Raw genomic sequence first — 17,335 nt, 5'->3', positions numbered from 1 at the left:
GCCGAATGATGCCAGGCAAGAAGGATTGTGTCTCTGTAAGAGACAAGCTGACAGGAAGAAAATTAATATTCAAAAAAGGTTTATCTTATGTAACTTAAAATAATTGTACACAGCTTTCAATGAAAAACATTATTTAAAAATTGGTTTTTCAAAATTTACTGAAAACCTAAATTTTGTGTTCTGGCTAGTAGATCACGTTCTTACTCTGTGTATTTGTCACCCACAAAAAAGAAATGTAAAGCTCATGTTATCTGCCCTAAAAATGAAATTTGATTATAAAATTCTCATTTCAACCATGGTATGTGATAAAGAAAATGAAACTTGCATGCTGTCACGGTGTGAAAAATTTCCAGGAACTAATGAAGAGCTCAGATTACTTCAAGAGAGCTGGGATGATTTTGATTCTGAAATTATGTTCAAACAGTGGGTTTCTGTTGACTGTTGAACTAACTACTCAAATTCTTCAATTTCAAGAGTACTTAGATAAACTTTCTGAAAAAATTAAATAATCTAAAAAGGCATCATTTTGTAGCAATGAAAAAAGTTAATTTCCTTAAGATTAAAAAGGAAAACTTGTTGGAGGGCGAATATATTGTAACGGGAGACTTCTTCAAAATTTTCCTTTTGTGATGCAGTATGAACGTTCCAGTCATATCACTGGTCAAAAACATATGCCACAGTACATCCATTTCTCATATATTTTAAAAATGAAGGAAAATTACAAAGCCAGAGTTACTGTGTGATTAGTGAATACTAGAAGCACAATACTTTCTGCTTCCAAAAGCAAGTTATAACTATAAGTAAAAATACTATTACTACAAGTAAAACTATTTTTTTGATGGCTCCTCTGGCCTCGTATAAAAACAAATAAAGTTTCATAAATTTGTGCTACCATCAAGAAGATTTTGAAATCGCAGCTGAATGGTATTTTTTTGCCTCATACCATGGAAAAGAACCATGTGATGGTATTGGTGGAACTGAAAATTGGACTGTGACTAAAGCAAGCCTTCAAAAGGGGACAGTCAACAATCAAATTGTAACACCTTCTGAAATGTACAATTATTGCAAAGACAACATTATTATTATTGCAAAGAAAAATTTCTATGTTCAAGAGAGTGAAGAATACCTCAGTTCTCATTATCAAGTAATCACAACAGTTCCAGAAACAAGAACCTTTCACAATTATGCTCCAACAAATCAGAAATGTATTCTGAAAGTCCAGGTGACCTCTGAATCAGAAACATTTACCTAAGTATCGGTACACAAGGATATTAGTGTTTCTGGTTGCTTTATAGGTTTACCAAAGCCAAAATGTAAAAATTGTATCTGCTGCGTGTATGATAGCAAGTGGTGCTTAGGTGAAATCATTGAAGTCAAAATACATGAAAATGAAGAGGAATATCGAATACACTATTCCATCCACAGGGTCCTGGTATTTAATTCAAGAAATCATTGAGGGATAATTAAACATTGGTTCAATGGAAAATATTTTAAAGATTCTCATGCCTTTAGAGCTTTTTCTAACAACTACTGGAAGAGGACAACATTACACCAAAAATAAATGAGAATGAATCAGTTCTACTCAATAAAAAGATGGAAGGAGCACTAATTTATGTTAGTTAAGTTTATCAAAAAGTGTAAGATTTATTCATAACTTCCATTAGCAGGAGTAAAATAAGGTAAAAGTGAATTGAACAACTTGTTAATATTTTAATTGTTTATCGTTTTGTAATTATTTATCATTCTGTATGACGATTTATTAATTATCAATTTATTCATTCTAATGAGTTTAATTGTAATTTTTATAATCTGAAAAAATACATAACATCATTATTTTTGGATATATTGTTTACGGTTAGAAAGAATGGTGTTTTTAGCAGTTTTTGATAGCTTCATTACTCGTCAATGCCTTTGAGAAACAAAAATAAATTATATATAGTTTTCAAGCACGTAAAAGTACTAAATACTACTGCTGTAAACATTTTGGATTTTTGCCACCTGATGCACATGTGGTTATTGGGCCACAAAAATATGAGATGTTTTCAAAATTGTACAATTTGGTGACCATTTTTTTTAATGAAGGGACACTGTAACAGTCCAATCTTTTTTAAGCACTACTAGTACCTAAGAGTTAAATGGTAAAGAACAGGTTTATTTCCCCAAGCCCTTCATTATTTATTTTGGGTCTAAAATTTGAAAAAAACTACAATTTGTAAACGCTACTTCAGTAAATGTTAAAAAAGATTTGGTTATGTAACAAAATGAATTTTGAGTACACTAAGATGAAGTTCTCCCTCTATGAATCATGAGACCTTGCCGATTGTGAAGGGGCTTAATTGCTCAGTGATAAAGAGTAGCTGGACCAAAGGTGCAACCATATCGGAATTGTATCTGTTGAGAGCCAGACTAAGGAATGATTCCTGAAAGAGGGTAGCAGCTCTTTCAGTAGTTGTTAAGGGCGTAGGTCAGGAGGGCATACAACTGCCATATCAACATTACTCAATCTTCAGTACTGTGCAGCTGAAAGCAATGGAAAACTACAGCTGCTTTTTTTCCAAGAAAATGTAGCTCTGCATTTTCATGTAACAAAGATGGAGGCGCCTTTGTTGGTAAAATAATCCAGAGGTAAACTAGCCACCCGTTTGGATCTCCAGGTGGGGACTACTAAGGAAGGGGTCACCAGAAAATTAAAAAAAACATTCTACAAGTCTGAGGGTGGAATGTTAGAAGTTTAAAAAAGGTTGGTAAGTTAGAAAATTTAAAAAGGGAAATGGATAGGATAAATGTAGATATAGTAGGAATTAGTGAGGTTCGGTGGGAAAATGATTTTTGGTCAGGTGATTTTAGAATAATTAACTCAGCTTCAAATAAAGGGCAGGCAGGAGTAGGTTTCATAATGAACAAGAGGATAGGGAAGAGAGTAGAGTATTTCAAAATGCATAGTGATAGAATCATTGTAATAAGGATAAAATCAGAACCTAAACCGACAACGAATGTTGACGTCTATATGCCTACAAGCGCCCATGATGATGATGATGATGAGGTAGAGTGTGTATACGAAGAAATTGACAAAGCAATTAAACACATAAAAGGGAATGAAAATTTAATAATAGTTGGAGATTGGAATGCAAGCATTGGAAAAGGCAAGGAAGGAAATATAGTGGGAGAATATGAGGTGGACAAAAGGAATGAAAGAAGGGACCGACCGACTTATAGAGTTTGCATGAAGTATAATTTAGTAATTGTCAAAACCCAATTTAAAAATCATAATAGAAGAATATACACATGGAAAAAGCCAGGCAATACTGCAAGGTATTGCAAGGTACTGCAAGGTATCAGGTAAAGCAAAAATTTAGAAAACAACTCGCCGGCTGCAAAGCTTACCCTGGAGGAAACATTGATAGCGACTATAATTTAGTGATAATGAAATGTAGATTGGGGTTTAAAATCCTGAAGAAAAGGTGTCAGATGAATCAGTGGAATTTAGAGAAGCTTGAGGAAGAGGAGGTAAAGAACATTTTTGAGGAGGGCATTGCAAGAGGTCTGATTAAAAAGGTAAGGTAGAAAATGTAGAAGAAGAATGGGAGAATGTTAAAAAGGAAATTCTTAAAACAGCAGAAGCAAACTTAGGCGGAACAAAGAGAACTGGTAGAAAACCTTGGATTTCAGAGATTATATTGCAGCTGACGGATGAACGTAGAAAATATAAGACTGCTAGTGATGAAGAATGTAAAAGGAACTATTGACTTAAGAAATACTATATACAGGAAGTGCAAACTAGTGAAAGAAGAGTGGATTAAAGAAAAGTGTTCAGAAGTGGAAAGAGAAATGAACATTGGTAGATTGAGCATACATGAAAGTTAAGGAAAATTTTGGGATACATAAATTAAAATCTAATAATGTGTTAAACAAAAATGGTACACCAATTTATAGTACAAAAGGAAAGGTCAGTAGGTGGGTGGAATATATTGAAGTTATATGGAGGAAATGAAGTAGAAAATGATGTTATAGAGGAAGAAGAGGAAGTCGAAGAGGATGAAAGTTGAGAAACAATACTGAGATCTGAATTTAAGAGAGCATTAAAAGATTTAAATGGCAGAAAGGCTCCTGAAATAGACTGAATACCTGTAGAATTACTGCACAGTGCAGGTGAGGAAGCGATTGATAGATTATACAAACTGGTGTGTAATATTTATGAAAAAGGGGAATTTCCGTCAGACTTCAAAAAAAGTGTTATAGTCATGATACCAAAGAAAGCAGGGGCAGATAAATGTGAAGAATACAGAACAATTAGTTTAACTAGTCATGCCATCAAAAATCTTAACTAGAATTCTATACAGAAGAATTGAGAGGAGAGTGGAAGAAGTGTTAGGAGAAGACCAATTTGGTTTCAGGAAAAGTATAGGGACAAGGGAAGCAATTTTAGCGCTCAGATTAATAGTAGAAGGAAGATTAATGAAAAAGAAACCAACATACTTGGTATTTTAAAAAGATAACGTAGACTGGAATAAAATGTTCAGCAATTTAAAAAAAATAGGGTTCAAATACAGAGATAAAAAAGGGATATGTAATGCGTCCCATACCATATCGGCTCCAGGGCTGGATTTTAACTCCATGCTGTATAAAACACGAGTTCAGTTAGAGCTGCTCACCGATCCGGACATGTACGTGTTCATCGATTCAAGCATAAGAAACGGTATAACGACATGTATAAAGAAACGCTCCGAATCCAACAATTCATATCACAAACCGACCTATGATCCACGCCTACCCAATTATCATCTTGCCTATGTCGATGCTAATCATCTCTACGGCTGGAGTATGTGTCGTTACTTTCCTCATCGGGTAATTCGAATGTGTAGACGAACGACAATACCAACGCATATTCAACAATCTAATGTCGCTTGCAGATGATGATGAGATCGGTTGCACCTTCGAGGTCAACGTTGAATATCCTTCTCATCTCCATAATTTACACAACGAGCTGCCTTTTCTGCCGACCAACGAAAAGCCGCCCGGTTCTGTCTGTAGCAAACTACTGCCACACTATTTCCGAAAAAATACTACGTTTGCCATTGTGTTGAGCTAAAGCAGGTGATCAGAAATGGCTTGCTAGTGACAAAGATGCGTGAAGTGTTACAGTCTTGTTAGAGTCTTTGACTAAAAGGTTACATCAATCTCAACACTGCTTTAAGACGAAAAAGTTGGAATGATTTCAGGAAAGACTTCTACAAGCTAATGAACAATGTTCGGTAAATGCATGGAACACGTCCGAAATCTAATGAAATTCAACTAGTAACTGATCGGAAACTCTAAACTCATCACCATGCTGACATCAAAGACCGTGTTATATGTATAAAGAAAACTTGGTCTGTATAGAAATGTTGAAAAGTACCGTCTATCTCGATAAACCCATCTACGTCGGTCTAACAATCTTAGATATTAAGTAAAACATTGATGTACGACTTTTCACTACTCAGTCATAAAGTCGAAATTCGGTTCTAAAATACAGCTACTGTATATGGATACCGACAGCTTCATCTACGAGATCGAAACAGACGACTTTTACGACGACATGAGAGGTACAGATCTGATCTGTCACTTTGATTCGTCGGATTATGCGAAAGACCATCCAAAGCATTATCATTACCTGCCGGTAATGATAAGGTGTACAAAAAAGCAAAAGAAGTCAAGAAAAACGTAGTAAAAAATGAAATCACCTTCAACGATTACAATGCCTGCTTACCATGAATTACACAGGTCGATTCGGCTGTTTGGATTGTGAAAACATAATGTTGACATTTAAGCAATAATGTTGACACTTAAGTACCAATAAGCGAGCTCTGGTGAACTATGACCACAAACGAATGTCTATTAATAATGTGAACACTCTAGCTTTGGGTCACTGCTATACGCCACAGGAATTATACTGTTTGATCTATAAATACTGTATTTTTGTTATTATGATTATATAGATGTTTTTATTTTTTAGAGATGGTTGACAACATAAACGTGAGATAGCCGAAGAGTTACATCGACCGGCTAGACGCAATTACACGACTCGTAGAATACAGCTGATGGACTCAATGATCTCTATCAAGCCGACTTGGTCGAGATGATAACTTTCTCTAAAATAAACAAAGGGTATAGGTATATTATGACTATTATAGATTGCATTTCACCATGCCGATACAAAGAAAGGCCGCTGACGACGTGTAACGGCTTTGACTCCCACACTGAAAAAGTAGAAAATGAAACACTTTTTTTACCAACAGACGGATGATGATAAGGAGTGGTACAATAGTAAGATCAAGGCCTTGCTAAAGGAATACGGTATCAACCACTACTTTACTCACTTTGATAAAAAAGCTTCTATAGTTGAGAAGTTCAACAGGACGTTAAAGACTAAAATATGGACAAAATTCACAGTGCAAGCGTCGTATAACTGGCTGGACTTGCTTCCAAAACTAGTACATGAATATAAAACAACACGGCGTATTGGACTACAGAGATGAAGCTGAAAGATGTTAATAAAGGGAACGAAGAGCTGATACTGCGAAGGATTAACTCCAGTACGGTAAGACCGATCTAAATTCAAAGTGTACGACTACGTACACATAATCAGTACTAGAAACCCTTCACCAAAGAATATCTGCCGAGTTGGTCCAATAAAATCTTTAAGATCTACACTGTGCATGCTGAAAGCGGACATCTTATGAATTGATCCACACTCATGATGAAATATTGAAAGGTAAATTCTGTGAATACGAACTAAACAAGAGCAACTATAAAGACGTGCATCTAATCCGTCGTAAAGGTGATAAGTTACTAGTCAAATTCTTGGGATTGGATAAATCATACAACTCCTGGGTTGATCAATCAGATATCGTATTGAAACAATAATAGGAGTAACCGAAATATAGGGATGAATTTGATCAAACAAGCAAAAGTTGACGGTGTCTAACTTGGTCAACATCACCGTGACAAGCGGCTGTGGTGGCGGTGAGTTACGGCAAAGACACAGCCCACTATTGCTGAGTACTATCAGGTGTATAGTATGCGGTAGTTCAGTGTGTGGTAAAGATGCGCCTTCAGTTTTCTGTTCCATCCGAACGGATTACGCTACAGAAATATTTACGTGTTTTCCAAGTTGTTATATCAGCCCAAGTATCGTTTCTTGAAAATTAATGACATATACATGAGATGTCACTTTCCATACTCTGAAGATAAACAGGTCATATCGCCTGAAGAAGCTCGACAACACTTTTGATATAAGAGAAACAGTGGACATTCAAGATGTCCGGATGAGGCCTACAGCGAAGGCAATAAGCTGAGTTATTAAATTGACATCGGTTGTATCGTTAACGGCATCGTTGCACCTCTGATAATCATAATATGGTATCACTACAACATATTGTTTTAATAGCATATAGACTGTGTCAATCATGGTGAAGCATGAAAAACTGAAATTAGAAATGGCTAGGTTGCGCAAATTAACAATTTAGTTGAGACTGATGAAGCGTTAGCTAAAGTTTTGAAACCCCTAATCAAACCGTTTAAGGGAAATCAAAGAAACTTTAAGTATGATTAAGAACAAGATTGGTAATATCTTGGATTAGACGGAATCAACTACACGACCGGTAGTATCATCTACCCCTTCGACTAGCAAGGAAGAAGAGTTACGCGGTGATGAGAAAGAAGATGGCACCATATCTAGAAACAAGATTAATAATATAGATACTATAGGTGAAAGAAAAATTGAAGAGGAGGCTCACGATGTCATAGAAAAGAAACATATGGCATATTACACAGTACAATTTCTACAACGTGTACTCAATAGTTGTGAATCTAAAAGTTAGATCCTATGTTTCGGGTCAAGAACGTTGACGGTTATTGGTACATGAGTTTGACCAAGGTGAAATGCGTATCGACGAACAAACGTTTAAACTAACACCCGGATTGCTGGAACTGTTATTTTACAAAACCCCTGACTTAAAGCCTGGGGATGAGTCGTATAAAAGCGACATGCAAACCTACAGAAACATACTCAGGCAACAGATGCTCATAAAATACCAATGGGTCAGATGAAAAGTAGTAAATCCTACAAGTACATAAACTACATCAAAAAGTTATTTAAGTCAAAAAACCTTTAAACGAAACATATTCCTTCAGCACTATTCCTAGACAAGCACCTATTAGCGAAAGCACACCAAAACTGTATGTGAATCCTTACGCTGAAAACATGTCCACAATCACCACAATCTCTGCGAGCCTTAGTGTGACATATACCGTTTACTGATCGGTGACCAGATCAGTCATTAAAAGATCTCTACTCTCTAGTTCTATGTGATGTACCAAAACAGTCTTGTCTCAGTAGTAGCCCTCATGAAAGCATTTTATCGCCTCATGAAATGCTTGTAGTTTCTCCTCAAGACGTAAACAAGATCGGAAAAGGAGCCTTATACAGCGAAGTGAAAATGAAAGTCATCTGTCACCGTCTTCTCCCCAGCCTATTGTCTCTACGTCTAGTAAAGGACATATTTCATGCAGTTGAAGAAGGATTCGGATTCTGAGCCCCATCGATTCACTTCCATTGAAGATCGTAGGGAAAGTAGATTGCCTACACCTAGTCCACTTCAAAGACCGCCACCTCTCCCACCACTGAGGTTGGAGTCGTTACAACCACCGCCCTCTAGTTATCCTCCTACACAAACTCAGGAATCTTATGATGACAGTGATGCATTACTGCGTTCAGTTTAGACCAAAGACCTTGTACCTTTGAAGATGAGGCAGTTAATGAGGGATAATTAAGTCCGAAAAAGCGGCCAAAAGGCAGAGCTATACTGATAACTGCACGATGAATCAAAATCTCCAGAAACAAAACGATCATCTACTAGTAGAGAAAAACCGCCGAAAAAAATGATTATGATACAGGACCAAGTGTCTCTGAACTGCTAAGACCATTCCAATCAACGACAGTCGAGACCTGAATACATTTACTGAGATGATCCAAATGAATTAGTCGATAGACTTCAAGATCTATACGATGAATGTAGGGCTGGTAATACGGGTGTGAACAACGAAATGGTTTCCATAGTAGAGAAATTGAAAGAACATTGTATAATTTAAGTGACTACACCATCACCGGCGGTCGTAATAATATATTGATTTTTTTTATTTTTCTTATGTGTAGAAGATGCCCAGATTAAAGATTGGTAGTGGGAGGGGTAATCGGAAACTTGACAAGGGTTCTCAAGGTCCACCAGACTTAGGCTTTGCCTTGACCCCTGCGGTGATTATGACATGAAAGGAAACAGTTTATGCAACGTCGGTGATGCTCATACAGAGGAGGATGCAGTAAATTTCGGATGGATCGATGCTTTGTTTGCTACATATGTTATAAAGGTGAACAAACAATTCGGTGATATGAAAATTTCAATTGACGATGTAAACCCAGCGATTAATGGTATGAGATTTACAGTTAGCATTAAATCTAAGATTACAGGAAGTGGCAAAGAAAACTGAGGATTTCATGAATGATGTTAAGTTATATGCATTGAAAGCGATCAGAGATCATTATATAGATCATTATACATATTTCTTTCACTATAAGTGAAAGAAATAAACTAAATTTCATTTATAAACTATTTTATTTGTGGATAGCAAAAGTGTTTGCAAGTGAAGTTTATACTATAATTTGTTTAATACTCGTACAAGACTAGTGACTAGTACAAGAGTTAAGACTAGGGGTTTCTTTTGTTAATTGGTCTAAATTCTGGTTTTCTATTTATCTACCTGGAATAAATCCTGAACGATTATTTATTTTTCACTCTGTCTTATTACTATTAATCTCTGTGTGTGTAATCTCCGTTTATTATTGCTGTTTGATGTGTGATATGATTGTTTACTGTTTTTATTATGGTAATGTATTATGCTATGATTTTCTCAAGTTATGTTTACTGTTTTGATTATGTTATGTTTTTATGTCATGTGTTAGTTTGATTTGGTTGTTATTATTATTATTTGGTTGATGTGTATTATTATTATCATTTACTACTATTATTGTTACTATTATCCTGATTATTATGGTGGTTGTAATTACACTGACTGATATTTGTGTATTTACTATTTGTCATAGTTTTAATATTGTTACTTATTATTATTAATATTATTATTTTCATTATTGTATTTATCACCATTGTAATTAAGACTGATTGTTTTGCTGTAATTATGAACCTTTTTAACCAATAAACTGTAATTATATACACATTCTAAATTGTCAGTCTCTCAATATCCTGATCGAACCACATTATCAATCCATGAGACTGCTGAAAATCATTTCCAACGCATTTTTTCATTTAATGTTTGGTGTGGTTTTCTTGGTGATAATCTCATAAACCCTTTTTTCTTACCATCAAGGCTCAATGGAACGGTACTTGCATTTTTTGCAAACAAATATGTTAAATTGTTGGAAGATATTCCACTTGTAGATAAGAGTGCAGGTGTGGTTTTTCAATGATTCATCGAGCTGATTTCTGCATTGAACAGAAATGGTGGCCATATTGAACAACTGCTTTGAAGAAATGTTTGCAGCTTCATCAAGTAACAATTTTGATATTTAATAATTTAGAAAAAAACAAGTACATGATTTAATTTTTTTGAATCTTATTTTTTTTTCTGTTATTGATAAGCCTTCTATTCATTTTCATCTATATTTACATTATGATGCTCAAAAATTGTTCTGTTTAAAATTGTACTGTAAGAATTTTTAGTATGGTGTAGTTTCACAGAGGGAGCAGAAAGCAGGACTAAATGTCACTGAAGAATACATTAATTATTAAAAATATTAAACAGATGAAGGTACTAAATATAAGAAAATATCCACAAAATAATTCACAATTCAGAAAGCATTAATAAAAATTATTTATTTTTTAAACGATTCAGTGATTTATTAAAAACAACAATAGAATGATATATAAGCCCTTTCTCATAAGCTCAAGTATTCTGTTGACTTACATGAAAACAGTTTTGTTGTCTACTTTGATATCACTTATTCTGATGAAATAATATCCAAGTGATAATTCTTTTTAGCAAAGATTACACATTCATAAATATAAACACATGGAAAAGCTAACACTTTAAATTTCTAAATATTGGTCTACTTGACTTGCATATTCATGGGGCCACACAATAATTTGATACCCACTTTTGGATCTTGAAAACTCTTGACTTTTTGAAGGACCCTTAAGAGATAATTCAGATTGGGAGTATACATAAGCGCATAATTAAATTGTTTAATGATGACAAGCTTAGCATTTTATTATGGCGTTTGAAAGCAAAACAGTACAGTTTTTATTTATTCCAAATGAAATCAGTTTGATCTAATAAACATCCAGAAATTTTGCTTTATGGGTAACAGAAATGTTATCATTATCATTTATTCTCTTAAAATCAGCAGTGTTTCATCTAACTGAGAAATGCAATACAATGCTTTTACCCGTATTTAAATTTAGTCAGTTACAATCCACTTGTTTAATAATTTTTTGAGCCGCTAATGTAGAATTTCAAGTCCTTTTAATTATCTTGATACAGTTGTGTCATCTGTAAAGAGAGTAACAATAAATGGTTCAAGATTTTGAGACAGTCAATTAATAAAAAAAAAAATAAGAAAAGCACAGGACTGAAGGCACTTCCCTGTGACTGTACACTTTCTACATGTATGTGTAGGTCATATTAAGAGATGAAATTTCAACTACCTCTTTACAGTTGGTAAGGTATGATTTAACCATCTTTAAGCAGCTCCTCCGATACCATAGCGACTAAATTTTTACATTGGTTAAAAAATGTGGGCCTAAATCACAAATTTTTTTCTGAGATTGAATCTATGGAATTTAAAATATTTTCTAAAAATTGGGAAATTGGATGTGGCTGTGTCTGTTGAAATTTTTTCCTGAGATCATGATTGTTTTTCAACAGGTTATGGTTTATAAGATTTGTCAATTTTTCATGATTTTTTCAAATACTTCAGAAAATAAGGACAATAATAAAATCTGCTTGTAATTTTGTAAATTAAGAGCTGAATCTTTGGAGATGAATAACAGTGGTGGTTGGGAAATATTTAAGCATCTATAACTTAAAATACCAGGATGAATTTTACATTTAAAGTACAAATTTTAACTTCCTGGTACCAACGGGAATTAAATTGCATGATGGGTTGAGGACACTAGGACCGAATACAGATTTTTACAAATTAATGTAGAAATCAAAAGAATATAAATTGTTTGAAAATTCTTTGATGAATCAATATGCCAAGCTACTACAACGTCAAGCTTGACACCATGCATTACAACCACAGATATATGAAACTAAGATAAGTTAATGGATCATAATTGACATGACGAATTATTACTATAATCAATAATAATTAATTCGATAATAACTGTAATAATAATGATTTTCTACTTCTGTTTTTTGCAGAGTTTTCATGATATTGCAAACTGTAGAAATTTGAAAAAATTATATTTGTATTCAAATGAAATAGTTTCTATACCTTGTTTAAAAGATCATCCGAATCTACATGTTCTATGGCTGTCAAATAATAATATAACCACTATTGAGGTAAACTTTTCATTTATTTATTTTCATTAATAAATTGTAATTACAATAATTATATTATCCCTTAAATAATTTTTCAACCGTTAGACACAGAAAAAGATATGTGGCAAATGTTTCTACTTCAAAATTATGTATTTCTGTGTATTAGACTGCCATACCTCAAATACTCAGCCTCTATCGAGTACAGCTCAATTTTAAAATAGAAAGGATTGTGACACCATTTTAAAAGTTATTAAAAAACAAAAAGTTTGATTAAAAACATAGCATTACTACAACCCTAGCTAAAATAGTGACCATTTAATATTTTTTGCAGCTAGTTGCCTGTAGTAAACTAAAGGCAGTGGTAGGGCATTTGAGGTAGGAATATTTGCTAAGTTTTGTTTTTTTAGTTTATTGTTGAACAATTAAGTAATAGGTACTGTAAATCACTTGAAACTAACCGTGTCAAATTTTAAATGATCACAATTTCAGTCAAGATGTAATGCAATGTTTTTTGTATCTAAATATTTACCTTATAATTCCTTTAAAATGATGATTCCAAAAACCACCACCCCCTTAGTTATTTCCATTTAAAATTTAGTTTTCCTCTGTAGAAACCTCTTGGATTGCACGGGGAGTTTGGGTCATAACCAAAAATAGATTGTTTCAACGTACTATCTCTCATGTTTGTGTTTTCTCCTTTTAAAAAATTAAACGTTTAATAAAGTAATATTTTGTTTATTGATTTCAGAGTCCAAACATACCTAAGTGTTTACAAGAATTATACATCGCTAACAACGGAATTAGTACAATACCTGATACTTGTTTTGCTAGTACAAAATTAAAATCATTAAATGTGTCTGGTAATCCAATAGAGAATTTCAAGGTATACTGCTATTTTAGATGTAGTTTATTTATATGTTGATTTAACAGTTTTATGTATCTGTTGGCAGTCATTTTGTTATCTATGTTGTAGGATAATACACCATCGATGATAACAGCTGCCGACTCTAATGCCTTTTGATTTAAATTGCTTCTGCTCAAGAATATGAGGGCTTTTGTACTGTAGAAATTACAGTTAAGCCTGCTTATTATGTAAGGTAGAAAGTAGATTCATCTGAGAATACAACACGTTAATATAAGTCTGGATTGACTTCATGATGCTCAATAATATATGAACAAAACTCAACTCTACTATCCGGGCCATCTTCCAAAAGATTATGAACCACGTGGCTTTTAAAAAATTTTACTTTATTCTTTTTTGCTATTCTCTGGACAGTCAATATGGCGGACCAGTATCTAATGAAACTTTTCTCAATTAATTAAGGTTTACCTGGAGGTCACAGAGATGAAGCACAACATACCATTTCCTCTTTTCCTGCATCAACAGATCGGCTGTATTTTTTAACTCTACTGCGAGTTTACAACAATGTACAGTTCTACTTAGAAATTGACATTTTTGTTGGTGGATCTATATCAGGAAATTCAACTCTAAAATATCATATTTCAGGGCTAGATTGTCAAATGCAATTGCCCATGCACAACATTTAACTTTTTGTTTGGTTGTAAATCCCATTTTAACAATTAAATGTTTGCACAAGAAAGTGAAGCACAGTTATGACAAATTAATTTATTTTATTTGATTTGATTTGAACAGCTGTTTAACAATACATCATTTGGTTTAAATGATTTTTACCAGTTATTTTGTAACGAATAAAACATGTGGCTATCAAAAATTGAATTTTTTACTTGATAAAGTTATTGTTTTTGTTCCTATAAATCCTAGAGGGTTGAAATTTTCACAGAACGTTGTTAGAACCTTCTTTGAAAGGTCTGTAAAGTTTCATTAGAATCAGTGGGGAAGTGGGTGAATGATACTAAATCAAAAGCCTCTGTGGGAACCTCTTTGTGGAACACATGGTATATAACTTATAGTGTAATCTGTAGATTTTTAATTTCTTTTCACTATTAATAACGAAAAGCTTTTTAAAATTTTGTTTTAAATTAATGTAAAGGAAAAAATTTATTGATGAAGCCCCACAAATGGTGTGCATTAGTGGAAAAATAGCAAATAGGGTGTGCTATCTTTAGAACTCCAGATCATAGTAGAGTATAAAAAAAAAAAAATTAAAAGACTTTCTATATTTTCTCATCTGTTAATTTGTATGTAGCTTTATAAACTATTGTTTACCTGGTAACTGAAGAAAAGTTGAGTTGGTTTTTATATTTTGTGTGTTTTTAATAAGACTAATGTGTATGACATTGGCCTAACAAAGAAAACACAAGATTTTTTTTATTTCCCAACGTAGATATTTGCAATTCGATGCATTCAGACAACAGCTTTCAAACTTTTTAATACATTCAATGTAATTTTATTTATCCAACTCTGGAAAATAAGCGGTTCTCTCACCTTTATTTCATTATTTGAAGTGAATTTTTATCTAACAAGCCGTTTTTTTTCAACTTTGGTAAGAGAAAGTAATCGTTGGGAGCCAAATGCGGCGCGTGTAAATCATTTCAAAATGTAGATAGTAACGACCAGAGATGTGCGTGCAGGCGCACAACTGTGGTTAAAGAGCCCTTTTTTTGGTTTAGCCTCAATAGCACTTTTCAATCGATCCAGTAGCGTTGCATAATACTCCCCGCTGATGGTCCTGATGTTTCCCACATAGTCCAGTACCATACGAAGAGGATCCCAAAAAACCAAAGCCAAGGTTTTCCTACAGCTGGAACAGTTTTCACTTTCTTTGACACTCTTTCACCTGGTTCCACTCGCTGTTTGGACTGCTATTCGGTTTCTAGCTTATAATTGAGAAAATTCAGCAGAATTGCCTTAAACAGGTTTAAAGGTCCTCGAGAAGCGTTTATCTGAATGATGTTTTTGGTTGATTAACAAACACGGTATCCACCGAGTGGAAAGGTTTTTCATCCCCAAAACGTTCTGTAAAATGCGGTAGACTCGTTCTATCGAGATTTATAATGTCGGCAAGCTCGTGTACCTTCACTCTGTGATCATTTAATTCAGCATTTTGGGACGTTTTTGTCGTTCTCCCGATGAAGCGGTTTTGGGCGTCCAGAGCGTTCATCATCTAGAACGGATGTATTCGGCTTAAATTCAGCAGCCCATGTTTTACTGTCGAAAAGGAAGGGAAAGAATCCTTTAAAGTGGGATCTAACTCTTTTTGGTCAGTTTAAATATTTAAAAATAATATACTATATAACAGTTGGAAAACCATTTTATATATTTTTCAGAAAATATTAAAACTTTTTTTCTTTAATTGTTGCTTTACAAACAGGTAACTAAAAACACCACCCTGAAACTTCTAAGCACACCTTTTAAAGGATCGTACAAATATCATAGTCATTTGGCCGTACTTGCCTGTTTTTGGGTCAGGCAGAAAATTACTCGAACGAATCTTGTACGTAATGTAAGAAAGCGATTGACGTTTTAGAAGAAAAGCGTACAGAGTTACAGTTCGCAAGTTTCAGTAAATGAAATATGACCGGAAGACAGATGACATAAAGAAGTACTGAGCTGATAATCTGATCCTTTTATTTTACAATTAATTACAATAAATGACGACGATGAAGAAGCGCTTTATATTTTAGCACTGTCACCGACAGCAAAAATGTTGCAGAACCAGCATAACAACTTGTTTATTAAACAACAGAATCTACCATACTTTTTTTTTTTTAATTTGCTATTGCTTTTATGTAAATAAAAAATCATATTTTTACATCATGTAAATACTTAATTAATTTTCAGAAGTCTGATGAAAACCCGGCAATATAAGATCACGTATAAGAATTAATTGATCTATACTGTTGATATTTCCTTACTCGTATTTTGTAAGAAACATCTGTAATAAAAACAGACCACATGGATCTTGAATCATTAGAGATACATGTTTATGTGAAGGGAGAGAGTGAGAGAGAGCGAAAGAGAGTGGTGTGTGTGTGTGTGTGTTTTAACTTTCTTGAACGAAGTAAAGGAAGTACAGTATAGCCCTGCTGTAACGTGGATTATAACCTGTCCCCCAAAAAATACCTGAATATCTGAAAAAATAAAATAGGATGAAGAAATGCTAGTTACCCCTACCCACTGTATTCGATATCGGTGTAAAACCCACCATAAATCCTTTAAAATTGTTAACAATACGTTTCTAGTTAATTAGTCAAGACCAATTTTAAAGCCTTGGAATTCCCTAAAACATATTCGGTAAAACTAAACTATGATTCTAATACGGTAATAGGAGAAATTCTTACGATATTCTGCACATGACTCATTTCTTGTAACAGCGATAACACCATCAATGTGCTGCCTGTACAAGGCACAGCATACGGTATCTGAATGTTGTTACGTATTGTGATTTATTGCGAGCTGCTTTTACTGTGTTAATCAGTATCGTTTTATTACGTCGGTTAATTTATTAGGACCCACCGGGTTGGTCTAGTGGTGAACGCGTCTTCCCAAATCAACCGATTTGGAAGTCGAGAATTCCAGCGTTGAAGTCCTAGTAAAGTCATTTATTTTTACACGGATCTGAATACTAGATCGTGGATACCGGTGTTCTTTGGCGGTTGGATTTCAATTAATCACACATCTCAGGAACGGTCGAACTGAGACTGTACAAGACTGTAGTCTTGTACAGTCTTAGTTCATTTACATTTATATTTATATAAATATAAATGTAAATTTATATTTACATTCATACATATCATCCTCATTCATCCTCTGAAG

General features: G+C 33.9%; 1 protein-coding gene and 1 long non-coding RNA gene across 4 annotated transcripts in view; one reads left to right on the top strand and one right to left on the bottom strand.

Annotated features, from left to right (window-relative positions):
* LOC142326424 (uncharacterized) overlaps positions 1-17,335 on the top strand; it is a 77,729-nt gene that overhangs the window by 2,549 nt on the left and 57,845 nt on the right. For all 3 annotated transcript variants that reach the window (XM_075368917.1, XM_075368916.1, XM_075368918.1), the window contains exons 2-3: positions 12,478-12,618; positions 13,346-13,480. In XM_075368917.1, coding sequence (XP_075225032.1) covers positions 12,478-12,618; positions 13,346-13,480 — 276 coding nt within the window. The remainder of the gene's footprint in view (positions 1-12,477; positions 12,619-13,345; positions 13,481-17,335) is intronic.
* LOC142326426 (uncharacterized) overlaps positions 10,954-17,335 on the bottom strand; it is a 48,895-nt gene continuing 42,513 nt past the window's right edge. Inside the window, exon 3 of the long non-coding RNA XR_012756781.1 lies at positions 10,954-11,601. This is a non-coding gene — a long non-coding RNA (uncharacterized LOC142326426). The remainder of the gene's footprint in view (positions 11,602-17,335) is intronic.

Source organism: Lycorma delicatula, chromosome 6, assembly GCF_047948215.1.
Source record: "Lycorma delicatula isolate Av1 chromosome 6, ASM4794821v1, whole genome shotgun sequence".
In the NCBI taxonomy this organism is placed as follows: domain Eukaryota; kingdom Metazoa; phylum Arthropoda; class Insecta; order Hemiptera; family Fulgoridae; genus Lycorma; species Lycorma delicatula.
Note: the sequence above shows the minus strand (reverse complement) of the source record. Positions and strands in the feature narration are given on the sequence as shown.